General features: G+C 32.4%; 2 protein-coding genes across 4 annotated transcripts; both read right to left on the bottom strand.

The window, feature by feature from the left end:
* Positions 1–114: 114 nt before the first annotated feature.
* On the bottom strand, positions 115–7,588 carry LOC121228315 (choline/ethanolaminephosphotransferase 1). Of its 3 annotated transcripts, none has more exons than XM_041111802.1 (20): positions 7,431–7,588; positions 6,917–7,066; positions 6,098–6,107; positions 5,910–5,960; positions 5,526–5,603; positions 5,341–5,416; positions 5,220–5,242; positions 5,039–5,139; positions 4,701–4,795; positions 4,476–4,544; positions 3,559–3,628; positions 3,033–3,096; positions 2,906–2,946; positions 2,734–2,818; positions 2,493–2,555; positions 2,196–2,254; positions 1,522–1,574; positions 1,368–1,440; positions 458–502; positions 115–351 (listed from the first exon to the last, which is right to left on the bottom strand). In XM_041111802.1, the coding sequence occupies exons 2-19, from the start codon at positions 7,051–7,053 to the stop codon at positions 481–483; spliced, it is 1,170 nt and encodes a 389-aa protein (XP_040967736.1). In that variant the 5' UTR covers positions 7,054–7,066; positions 7,431–7,588; the 3' UTR covers positions 115–351; positions 458–480. The 3 variants fall into 3 exon arrangements, with proteins under 3 accessions (XP_040967736.1, XP_040967735.1, XP_040967737.1); XM_041111801.1 differs by having other exon boundaries at positions 115–337; XM_041111803.1 differs by having other exon boundaries at positions 115–337; positions 6,917–7,081; positions 7,431–7,581.
* A 1,963-nt stretch (positions 7,589–9,551) lies between these two features.
* LOC121228314 (uncharacterized) lies at positions 9,552–12,732 on the bottom strand. The gene is made up of 8 exons (XM_041111799.1): positions 12,232–12,732; positions 11,332–11,412; positions 11,181–11,240; positions 10,632–10,675; positions 10,235–10,277; positions 10,071–10,142; positions 9,878–9,979; positions 9,552–9,787 (listed from the first exon to the last, which is right to left on the bottom strand). Exons 1-8 carry the CDS (start codon positions 12,598–12,600, stop codon positions 9,668–9,670), a joined length of 891 nt encoding a protein of 296 aa, XP_040967733.1. The 5' UTR covers positions 12,601–12,732; the 3' UTR covers positions 9,552–9,667.
* Between the last annotated feature and the right edge of the window lie 1,066 nt (positions 12,733–13,798).

Here is a 13,798-nt window from a genome sequence, read left to right as displayed (position 1 = left end):
TTTTCAACTCTCTCGGCCAAAGCTGGCCGAATTTTATCAAGACCTCAGCCCATTAGCCTGAACCTCTCGGGCCAGGCAGGGACATCGGCTCTTCACCCCTTTTGCAATATATGCTTCAAAAACTTTGATTTCATAAAATGAATCACTCATACACCAAAAGTCATAGATTGAAGAGTTTTGTATATCTAAATTTTCCTTTCCTGTTTCTAACAAAACAGTTATAACAATGTTGATGAGCTACAGCAGTCATCGATACAAAATACCCGAATCACTTCAGCAGCAGCGTTTCTTGTTCTGCCGGAACAAAAGTTGTGAACTGGTTCGGCATTGAGGAAACCTGTAAAAACGAGTCTGAATGCGTGATCAAACTTGGAAACCAAATTGTAACATATATTTAAAACGTTGTAGCAATCCCCAAGCCTCGATCATCAAGGTTCGGAAACGAGAAAAAAAGTACCTTTGATCACCCATTGTTGATATTCAAGCCTCTTTCCTAGTTATCCTGTGATTTAGCCAAGGGATATTGATTAGAAACATGGGTCTACAAAAGCCCCTATACTAAAAGTCAGATTGCATTTTACTCTCTACTAAATAAATAAATAAATTAGTCCGTGTACATTACATGAAAGAGCAAATTGATTCTTCTGTTAAAAATTACATCTATTTCTATTGTTAAAAATTGGTCTTTGTATATCAACATGAGGTACACACAGCACAGCACGTGCCACTATCTAGTTATTCCATTAGCCAGGCCAGTTTTTAACAGTACAAATAGATGAAATTTTTAGCAAAAAAGACCAATTTGATCTTTGATCTAACATACAAAGACTAATTTGCTCATTTTTTAGGTAGAGGGGACAAAATTCAATCTAACTCCTAATATAGGAGCCTCCATAGTACTTTTACCAAGAACAAGAAAAATCCGAGAATACAGATATCCTAGAAACTAAGATAACAGACCGGTCCTAGGATTTAAACTTGTCTACAGAACCAAAAAGAAGCAAAGACAAGATCGGGTAAACTGCAATGTAAAATGTTAAAACTCGGATTGAGCCAATAAACAAACCTATAGATACACTCATACAGATATACCAAGAATCTTTACCCAAATACCGAGACAAGTTACCGGGAAAGTAAAAGAATATACCCAAATACCGCTTTATATGAGATTAACCTAACCGGTTAAAAGAGTTAATTTAACCTAAGAAGCTTGCATATCATTGAAGTCATCATACTGAAACTTCGAATAAACTTTTTTTTCCAGAGGGCATACGTGCTTATGATTCAAATCAATATGTGACAATTTGCATCGAACAAGGTTTGATAGCCTGACATAGAATTGATTGTCCGAAAAAAAGGTTCCTCACCTGAAGCAATAAATTCCCAAAGCTGTCGTAATTTCATGAATAACCGATGTGGCAAAGTGTAAATAGAGCGATCCTGTTTGATGAAAACAGAAATATAAGGCAAAATATAACGCCATACAAGAATAATGGATGGTAACTAAAAAGGCGAACATACCCGTGAATATGCAGTAACCAAGAAGAACCCAAAAATCATCAACTAGAGGAACACTGAAGAAAAAGAAAGGTAAACATCAATTAGCATTCATGTCCCCGAGAAGAACTGAAAAGGCATGTGATATATCAAGTTAGAAATATGTCACTCAGCCTCAAGTATATGTGTAAGATCATATCCTAATTCACATGTCTGAGTATGTGTCGAACATGAGAAAAAGTACCATGAACGCCCCTACAGTAGAAGTTACATTGCATTTTACCCACTTCTTTCAAAAAATGGAGAAATTAATTTTTATACGTTAGATCGTAGACCAATTTGATCCTTTCTATTAAAAATTCCATCCATTTGTACTGTTAAAACTGATATGGCTAACGAAATAACCCGAGAATAACACATGGTATGCAACGTGTACCTCATACTGGCGTACATAGGCCACTTCTTAACGGTAGAATTCAATAAAATGTTTAACAAAATGATCAGTTTACTCTTTGATCTAATGTACAAAGAAAAATTTGCCATTTTTTGAGTTGAGGAAATAAAATGCAATTTGACTTTTAATACAAAAGCTTGCATGATACTTTTATCATCAGACATGAGTGTCGAATGAGGTTACTTCATGAAAAACAGAAAGTCAGAGAAATATAGGGTCAGAAAGTAAAACGTAACATACATACCCATCATTCAGCCTAGCTGTAAGAGCATTTGCAATTGCCAATGGAAGATACAAGAGCGACTGCAAACAAAACATACATAGAAGAGTTGACCATTTTAGTTACAAAAGTATAGGTAGGATCAAGTAGGTTTTTCGAAACTCGGTTGAGTTTAATCTAAGATTGAGATCATTCAAGCTCAAGCAGCTTGATTAAATATTATTGAAGCCATGGCTGAACTTCTCTAAGCTCAGCTCTTTTAAGCCTTTACAAACATTGATTTGATCGGAATATGTTGATTCGTACAAGAATGCTACATACCATGCACATGTTTGTTTTTAGTCCTTTGGGTTCATCACACAAGTGAGCCAAAATCATCCGTCCCTGTCGAAAAAAAGAATCCCTCCGTAACCATGTTAATTGGAATTATGAGTAACACATTTAGAAGAAAATATAGAAGCTTTAGAACGGAAAAAAGAAACGAAGAAAACAAGAAATACGAAGAGGACTAGCAAAATCAACCCGATTATTAGATGACAAAGTATAACCAAGCAAAGCTTACCACAAGGAACCCAAATGCAAGTCCAGTTCCTAGTATAACCAAGTGTGGGTAATTTCCCATTATATCTGAGGGCGACAAATAATCCCTTCACATTGAAAAAAAATAGTCCATTTAAGGCCCGGAAAAGAAAAATAAACATTGCTAAATTTTAAAATGGACGGTTTTGGTTTACCAAATAAGCACTCCTCCCATGAGTACAACGAAAGGATAAAGCTGCCAAGGAAGAACAAGAAAACATCTTTTAAGCAATTAGCATACACGGAATGAAGGAAGAAACACATATTAAGTAACACGATTACCATTGCTAATGCGAGTAACATGCTTCCTTTTCGAGCCTGAATGACCTTATGGACATTTTGTATACTGCAAAAGAAAACGTACAAGAACGTAAGAGAAGCTTATGATTGCATTAACCAAAAAGCCATAGCAACGATAATGTAAAGAACCCTAGATTGATATGAGACAATTTCGTGCACGGAAACATTGGAAGCTAAAATCACAAGGTAATCATTTAATATTTGGATTTCAAAGCTATGAGGTGAATGAAAAAAAAAAAAGAAGGGTCATTGAAAACTATCCTCGTAATCAAAAGCTCTAGTGTAAGGCTACATGAATGCTGAAATGAAAGCATGATAAGCTACAACATAAAGACTAAAACCGGCTAAAACAGAGAAACTAATGTTCTGCAAAATGTCAAAGCAACTGAGCCTAACAATCCATATCTCAACTATACGGCTACGAGAATGTTGAAAAGAAAGCACGAGAAGCTACACGGTGAAACCCCTAATTAAATTGTAAGTATTAGGAATATGGATAGAAACTTACTTGCAGCCGACAGTAGGTATAACAGCAAATGCTATCATAATATACAGCACAACTCTGTATGTCGGAATTTCTAAACGAAAAAAAGAAGAAAAAAATTAAATAAGCAATAATACAAGTTGAAAATACTGGTAAAACAACAATCAAGTAAATGAGATTAAAGGAAAAAAGGTAAGTTGAAAAAAATAATAAAAACAACAATAGAGCAAGAATAATTCGCAGAGCTAATACGGATATAGTAATAAAATCATTATTACTTAGAAGATAATGATTTTAAAATGCAATCTGACATTTGCAACTAGGTCTTGGCAGCTAAAGAAATACTTGGAAATAACATATGATTAAGAAAAATAATAACACAAGATAGTAGAATAGGAACATTGCCAAAACAACGGCAACACGAATATGATAATTAAAAGAAGAACCAAATCAGCATATGGTGACTATCAGTGAAAGATTAATGGAGGCCCCTGTATTAGGAATCGAATTGCATTTTGCCCCCTTCTACTCAAAAAATGGGCAAATTACTCTATATACGTTAGATCAAAAAACAAACTAATACTTCTGTTAAAAATTCCATCCAATACTATGGTTAAAAATTGGTCCACGCACGTCAACTATAGGTACACGTGCATCAGTTATTCCATCAGTCAGGATGAAGTTTTTAACAAAAAAAACCGATTTGCTCTTTAATCTAACGGAAACTAATTTACACATTTTTTAGTAAAAAGGGCAAAATGCAATCTGACTCCTAATACAAGAGCCTCCAAGATACTTTTACCGATGCCTATCATACATTAAGGAAGCTGGAGCAATCTCATCAGAAAATCTAGTGAATCCATCATAAACTTGTTCATGTGATAAGTCATTAGCCGATAATGGTTCGACTTAAAAAATAAATAAATAAAATAAAAACTTACCATTAAGAAAAGGTACCCAACTGAAGATGGGTATGGATCTTCCGAATTGTTCAACCCACCATTGGGCACCTTAATGGGAAAAAAAGGATACCGCAATTAGAAAAGTAAAGAGGAAAAATATACTATAAAAGTTCAAAATGTTGATGCATGACAACTAAGTAAAACAAAGTTTTCGAAGTACACATTGTCGAAAGCACGAGTAAAATGTCAAGTGAGGAAACGTACCCAAAAATCCTGTCAAAAAGTGCATTACATATATCAGAGCAAGACCCTCAGTTGGCCCATTAACTACGGGAAGGATCAGCGTATTGGTGAAATAGCTGAAAACACAAAGAAAACAACAAAAGGATCAGCACTGCTAAAAACTTGACCCGTATGCAAAAAGATCCTGCATTGGAGGTAAGCAACATACTTAGAAAACCTCAAACATATCATGAAATCATCACAACATTGGAAACAAATTTGTAAAAAATTTTAGAAAAAAACCAAGTAATTGAAGGATTGCACAATGTACGGCATGGTTTCTTGCAAGGAAAGAAATGAATACACTTCGGATTACTTACTGTTCCCATGTAGCTCCGTAAAATGGAACAGCTGAAATTACCCAGAACCAGAAACTGTCCCTTCCACACATAGCAGTGCTCCCAAAGGCCATGGTTTCAAACTACGAAAAGAATCAAATCTTATATAATGAGGAATGCCATTAGCCTTTGTCATGTAATGCAACAAGTTAAATACGCGTACCGCACATGCAAGCGCATCGCACCCTGTAATATTTCAGGACCGCCAAAAATAATTATTTCTGTCAGAATACGAACTTCTAATGTAAATAGCAAAGAGAAAAGACGAGATAAGGTAATATTACCATGGTCGAAAAGTTCTCCAAGGGGACTAGAGGAGTTTGTTCTTCTTGCTTGCTTCCCATCGACAGCATCAAAAGTCTAGCAGGTAATTAGTAATACATCAAAAAAGATTGATACGAAAAATTAAAGTAAAAAACATAACGCACCACGAGACCATAAAGAAGAAATAACTTTAAGATGTATAAACCTGATATAAAAATAGAAGTAAACCATGAGCGAAATGAACCCATCTTGGTGGAGGTGAATCCAAGTGAGGGGAATAAACCTGAACACCGGTATAAATAAATAAACCGAATGGAAAGATAAATAGCAGAAAAAGCATACACATAGCTAAAATGCTTGTTGAAATACGTATTTTACATATGAAAACTACGTTAATTAAACAGACAGTCAACGCAACAAAGGTTGAGTCTCAAACACAGAACTTGCATCGCATTACTATAAACTAAAACTGCCATTTCAACACGACATCTTAAGCCAAAAAGGATTTGACTTGGGGATCAAAAGTCAAAATAAATACAACAATGAAGAAACTGCGGAGAGAAGGATAGAAAGAGAGTTCGTCACTCACATAGCCAAGCACTGCTGAGGTAACCAAGAACATAAATCCTGTAAGTGTTATCTTAAGAAACAAAACCATACCAATTTAGTAATCAAATAAATCAGGTGTAATAGTAAACATGCATATACATGTATAAGCATGTCCGAGTTTGTATGTTAATAGAAAATCACAATTTAGAAGTAGTAAGCATTACATACCATGTTTGGTCTGGAAAAATGAACAACCAGCCGAGTAGCAAACACATATAGAAACATAAATATGTTAGTGCCGGCAAATATCATTGAAAAACAGGCAAATACTTAAAGCTCAAATGAAGCATGATATAGCGTTTAAAACTTATACTTTCACACAAGGGCGTAACTAAGGGGGCAGGCAGGGGCCTTGGTCCCCCTTGATTAAATGGACTAATAGCAACTTTAGTCCCTTCCAGTTATAAAATATTCAATTTAAACCCTATTCAAATATAATGTTTACTTTCAACCCCCAAACTTTTAAAATTTTATTTGGACCCCCCAAAACCAAATATCTAGCTTCGCCTCTGCTTTCACATTGATAATTCCATTCCCTTCCTCTAAGTTCAGCTCTATATCAATTATCACAATCCACTAGCAACACTCAAACAGGTGTAGATAGGAACCAGTGTTTCAAAACAAGTAAGCAACACTAACAAAATGAAGCAGCAAATAAAAACTACGGTTATTCAAAGCATAAAAAGAGATGACAAAATTACTTTCACAGAAAGGGGGCCTTGGCTCCCCTTGATTAAATGGACTAATACCAACTTTAGTCCCTTCCAGTTATAAAACATTCAATTTAAACCCTATTTAAATATAATTATTACTTTCAACCCCCCCTTCCTCAAGGTTCAGCTCTCTATCAATATCACAATCAACTAGCAACAGTCAAAACAAGTGTATATAGGAACCAGTGCTTCAAAACAGATAAACAACACTAACAAAATGAAAACTATGATTATTCAGAGCATTAAAATAATTAAAAAAATCCAAAGAACTTACGGCATCCAAAGAGGGAAGAAATTAACAAAACGGCTCCAAAAGGGTTGTAATACATATTTAGCAAGGTAAGAGTGATCCACACCACTGTATTTGTATCTTTTCAAAGCTTGTACACCATGTGATCCTATATACCCCATTTTTTGCTAAGAACTGCAATAATCCAAACTAATGGGCATTGATAAAAATGATTCAAATATAAGAAAAAATGAAAAAAAATCAACGAAATCAATTTAAAGAAAACCCCATGCTTGTTTTTTGCATAGAAAAAGATTAACTTTTGAACTAATAGTTAAAGTTAAGAGATTCCATTAACTTTGGAAACAGAGAATCAACGAAATAGGATAGCATAAATCATGAATAAAGGGATTTTAAAGTGAAAACAAGGAACAAAATGATCAAAAACTGAAAAATTATAGCAGATCTAAGACTCAAAAGCAAGCAAAAAAATAAAACCAAGTAAACACAATAAAACAATGAGAAAACTGAAGAAAATAAGTTCCCTTTTTATGTATACCTGTTTGAAGCAGAGATCAAAAACTTCGAAATTTGATTTGCAAAGGAATGAAAAAATAAGATCAGGTAAGGCCAAAAGGCAACGAAGATATTTTTTTTTTCGTCTCCCGCGTTTCAAACATAAGAAGCTCAGCCGTAAAAAAGGTGCAAGAACAGAGTGTATTAGTACAAATAATTATAAGGGTTAATACACTATTTGGCACCTAAATTTAGCATCAATACTCAATTTAGTACTTACGTTCCTTTTTCAAATTTAATACCTGAGTTTAACTTTAATATTCACTTTCATAGCTGAATATTTTCAAATTGATACTTAATTTTTGTACCAAATTAAATAGTAGTTAATTCAGGTACTAAATGGTATATTAACCCGTAATAATAAAAGAAGAATCAAATGGAATCTTTAATTTCTTTGGCTATTTTTTTTTTATTTTCTTTCGGACAAGATAGATTTTACCCTAAATTAATTTTTAATCTGTTTCTCAATATGGTATATATTCTACCTTTGGTGAAAGTTCCTAGAAGGCCCAAAAAGCAGGTTTACCTTTATATAATATATATAAATATATAAAAATTACATATTTTATAATTTAATAATGAGGGGGTCGGTTTTGTTTGTTTTGAACCGGACAAATTCTTTTTGCAGGTTACTATTTATTTTTTTATTATAATATATTATATATAAAAACATTTAATTATTCATAAGTTAAGTCATAAATTTTATTTATTGTATATTTTAATAATTAATAATTTTACGAAAGATTAATTATCGTGCTCGCTCTAGTAAATAAATTTAAAAAAAAGCATGAACTCATTATTTATTACTTATATTAACAAATTAAATAAAAATATTTTTAATCAGTAAATATGAATTAACGAGTCATGCTTTAGTTATGGAAGTTCAAGAAGGTTCAATATGTTAGGATATTTTATATTATTTTAATTACTTTATTTTTCCTATAAATATGGTTAGTAAATATTTGTTCAAATATAAAATAGAATTTATCGAATATATAAAGATTTAAAATAAATGACACGTGGATAGCGTATGAGTGACGGGCATGTCACTTTAGTTGGAAACTTTGTTAACGTTTGCACACGTTTTATACACCATGTAAAACACATATTCCCGATATTGCTTAAATAATTAACAAAGCCAATAAAATGAAGACAAAATTATATTAAATATTTTTATTTAAAATTTAAATATGAATTTATATTTTATTATTTTAAAATTAAAAAAATTATTTGAGGACGAGTAGGACCAACCACAAGCTTAAGTTTTTTTTCCAATTTTAAAAAAAATGCTATACATCTCCCTACTCTAAAAAAAGTTAAAATTTAATTTTTATATTTTTATTTCTAGGCTTTTAATCTTCTAATTTTTCGGATTATAAAATTTATTTCTAACTATTAATATTTTTATTCTTTTTATTAATATTTTATTGACCCGATTTAAAAAAAATCGATCGAATTGAACAAATAATCCGATCCTTAGAACGAGTTACTACCAACCTCCAAAGCTTTTTCTTGAGTGAAAACTTGAAAATAGGAAAAGTAAAACATTGGAAATGATAAAATTCGAACTCCAAATTCCATGGATGAACAATAATAATTTCAATTCACCATGTATGGCAAGAGCAGCAAATTACAGTGAAGATATATAAATCAGATCGCAAGTGTCAAATTAATTACAATTACAAGTATGGAGAACCATAACTATTACACCTCACCATCTATGTTCTCGGACTCGGATGAGTATCATATAGAGATATATTTTCAACATTCATATGATTAATTTAGTTCCTACACTATTAAAAATAATTAAATAAGCTTAAATTGTAATAGAATTAATATTTACTGCATAAAAAATGTCTTGAAATTTATTTTTTTCAATTGCAGTACAATTCCAAACAAAAAATTTCATTTACGGAACCATAAAAACTTAAAAAGTATTATCCCTGTTAAACAATAAATGGTTTTCTTTTTTTTTTTTTATAAATAGCAAATGTTAACTCTACTCCAAATTGGTCTTGATTCTTTTTAATAGTATAGGGACTAAATTGATCCATTTAATAATAGAGAGACTAATTTTATCAATTCCCTATAATAGAAGAACCTCTCAAGTACATTTGTTCTTTTTCTATATATTTGAATAATCATATTCTTATACACATGTTCAAATATGAAGCAAATACAGGCATGTTAACGAAAAGTCCGAGTAAACGTAGATCACCATTATATAGCTTTCTTGAACCATCTTGGCAATCTCAATGAAGTTTTCATTCCCATTCTCGTAAGGAACAATGAATACAAGAGGTGCAGCAAGAACACAAAGGAGGCACTATTGAGCAAAACCTGTTGAATTTAGCACCATAACAGTTTTAAGTGTTTCGAGTACCCGAAAATGAAAGAAAGTAAGAGAGCGTAACGGTAGTTCGAATGTACCAAAATCCCGAATAAGGTATATATGAAGTTCATCGATGGAATCAAGTTGATACCAACAGCAGCAAAAATGTACGAGAGAGAAGCATGAATGTTTATGGTGATCTGAAGGCATTAGGAAAGAACTATGCGAGTTAGTTTCCAATACTGAAGTACAAAGGCTAGAAATATAAAAAGGATATCAAACTCGAACTACCAGAGCCAGTATGTTTTCTCTAATTAAGAAAGAGGTTGTCAAGACATAGCCCACCAAACCGATCGCTCGAGCCTGCAATTGTCAACAATGGCAGTTCATGTTGTGAAGAAAGAATCATATCGATTCTAAGGAGAAAGAACGTGCGATAAGGGAGAATAAACTACAAGTGTGCACAACGGAATCGAGACAGTCCAATCAGCTCCCGACCTGAGAAAATATAAGACAAAATAGTGCACGAAACTAGTTAGTAATTGATAAAACACGAGGCATTCATCATACATATAGTAAAACGATATCATACATCATTCAGATGCATTTCTATACGAAAAACTATAACAAACATATATAAAGGAAAGCACTACATTTCTTATATGCTATGTTGCTCCAACTCTTCATTTCTCCTAAAGTACGTAAGGGCTCCAAATATATGAAAAAAATTTATTTTGAGCATACCCGTATTCGGTACATACTTGTATCCAATGTTCACTTCCAAGTTCTAGTAACATAGCTTATATGTAAAGCTTTAACAAACATACTTAAGGGCAAAAACAACTAAATTACCTCCATAAAGCACCCATAACAAAACCAAGTATTCCGTGCGTAAGCTACATGGGCAAGAAATGGAAAAAGTTAGTCGATCATCATCATATCGATGCAACTTTGGCAGAAAAAGGAAACTTTATCTAAAAGGGTATTTTACTTGGTCAATTCAGTTAAGAGCTGCAAATGAAATATACACTCAACACGAGTGAAACATGGAAAATGCATATGAGACTTTTTTACTTAAAAAGCAAAATCATCAGAAATGTTACGTCGTTTGGTAAAAGGACCAATTTGCTCTTTGATCTAACGTTCAAGGACCAATTTGCCCATCTTTTGAGTAAAAAGGGCAAAATGCAACCTGACTCCTAGTATAGGAGCCTCCATGCTACTTTTACTTGTGTTGTTTCTACCTAAAACCCCATTCACAAATATCAAACACGCACTTAATCACCATATCGCTGAAAAACAAGTAGAGAGAGCACAAGATTCTAATGGGCAATAGTTTAGTGGCTTAACTGCAATACAGATCAAGCAAAATAAGTTCAAATTTGATCAGATTCGGCTCACCAGATAGTTTATGGCTTTTACCGGGCCAGACAAGACAAACAATAACAAAACTGTCGCCACCTGGCACGAAAAAAGACCATCTCAATAGTTAGGCAACAGATAAATTTCAAACAGTATCGATACTCATTAGATCTTGATATGAGTTACAAACCAACTGTTTCCTCCCACATGCAACACCCCATCGCATAGAGGAGATCACGACCGGCAATGAAAAGAAACACCCGAAGTAGTTCTGTTCACAAAAATCAATCATAGTTGGCAACATGTATAGCAATAGTCCATAAACATGGCATGTAGTATACTAACAGTTGTTTCCACAAACCAAATATATAGAAGGTTCATATTGCAGAAATGTGAATTTTTACACTCTAAAAATGACCCACCAGAGAGAAATGAATGAATCAAAAGAAAGAACTCACCATACATGATTAAGTAAAACTACTTCAATCCAAGAGCTATACTCTGATGCATTATAAATTATATATATATTTGCTTCATATCAAAACAAATTTAACTATTATAAAGCTCAAAGCTAAAAGTTCAAAAACACTAAAACCTTCTTTGTTATAATACAAAATATCATTTGACCTTAAACTAGACCATGAAGTATAACCTTTCCTATCTTACAACTCCCATTGCATGCTTTATATATATAATATATAAACATAGCTTCATATAAAACAAAGTTAACTACTATAAAGCTAAAAGCTCAAAAACACTAAAACCTTCTCTATTATAATGCAAAATATCATTCGACCTTAAACTAGACCATGAAATATAATCTTCCCTATCTCACAAACCCCATTGCATGCTTTAAATTTAAGCTTGAATTTGAATCATCTTCATGGAAATCTCAATTTCCAACCATTTACAGTTGCCTTGGGACAAAAGAAACCTTTTACATCTAACCTATAAACACTCACCTCTCTATGAGCTAATGAAACTAAAGACAATTAGAAGAACGATGAACACATTGCTCTAAATACAGTAATTCAATAAATGAACAAAAAAAAAGTCATTTTGCAATTGAAAAAATGAGAAAAAAAAATACCTCGATTGCAAGGGAATTGCTCAAAAAGTAAACAAGTCCAGTAACAGCAGCAAACATGGAACACTCCACCAATCTCAGCGTCTCCCTGTAAACGACGCCGTTTTGTACCAAGTCTTCGAATTCCACAACCGACTCATTGCTGGGTCCTCCTCTCTCTTCTTCATCGTCAAAATAAACCGGCTGTTCGACATTGGAAAGGCTCGAAAATTTGAAGGACCGGGAGGTTTTGGACAAGGAAAATGAAGATGGTCGGAAGGATAATTTGGGAAAGAGGTGAAGAAGGGAAGTAGGGTGGCGGGGAAGGGTAGTTTGGGAAATTCGGAGATAAGAAGGTTGGTGATGTTGGAATTTGAGGACGTTATTGTTCATGGTTTATGAGATTTTTGTCTCTGTAATCTGTTTTGTTTATTGGGTATTCGTCGTCGCCGTAAGCCGTGATATTGGCCATTGAGGAACCGGGAAAATATAGGGGGATAAACGGGCCTTTTTTAGGCTGAAAATGGGCCAAGCTTCCCTCTTCAATGAGGGTTAAATTAGGGATGGGAAAGTTGTACACATAACTACAAGTCTCATTCGAATTTGATTGAAAATGAAAATTAGGCATACCCTCTCTTTGAGCTTGACCAATTACTAATTTATGGAAAAAAATCAAATTCAAGTTTGTATAAATAGATAAAATGGGTTTTTTACTTTTTATTAGGTCGATTATTTGTTCGAAACTTGAGATGATTTAAATAAAAATATTAAGTCGAATAAATGAGTTTTGACAAAAAATTATGTCCATTTAAAATATAGTCGAGATTGAGCTCAAACATTCGCTTCTTAAGCCTAGCATGTTTTCAATATTTTAATATAATATGTTGTTTATATATATATATATCGTATAATTTATAACACATAAAAACTAAATTAATAGTAATATATTATTTAAAAATTTGTTAAAATGCTTAGGTATAAAATTTTACTAAATAAGAAATATATAAATTTATTGAATATAAAATTTTTACAAATTTGAGCCGGCTTGGATAATATTTTAATTTCAAATTTCAAATCAAATCAGACTTGAACAAGCATGTAATGAGCTATAATCAATTAAGTAAAAAATACAAAAAATAAAGAATCGGAATATATATGGACTTAAATCAAAAGGTTTTGATACAGTAGAATTTAAACTCAAAATAATTTGATCAGTAACCCACAATGGCATTTGAACTCGAACCTAAGCATTTAAAAGTTCTAAAATCTCAACATTTATTATTATTTAAGTATAATGGTTTATCTAACCCTCAGACTTAACAAAAAATAAAAAGTCATTTTAGCTATTTATTTTAATTTTAATCTTTTTTAGTATTGAATTTGTGTTAGTCAAATCATCTCAAAACGGATAGAAGAGTTAATATCTGTTAATTAATCTGGCAGTCACGTGTATGTCATACCAATAATTAATTAACTTTTTAAAATTAATATATATTAATATATAATTATTAATAATTATAAGTTTTACATTTTTAAATTTTTTTAAATTAAAAAATTTAATTAGTTGATGACATGACATTTACATGTAGCC

Source organism: Gossypium hirsutum, chromosome A04, assembly GCF_007990345.1.
Source record: "Gossypium hirsutum isolate 1008001.06 chromosome A04, Gossypium_hirsutum_v2.1, whole genome shotgun sequence".
Classification (NCBI taxonomy): Eukaryota; Viridiplantae; Streptophyta; class Magnoliopsida; order Malvales; family Malvaceae; genus Gossypium; species Gossypium hirsutum.
Note: the sequence above shows the minus strand (reverse complement) of the source record. Positions and strands in the feature narration are given on the sequence as shown.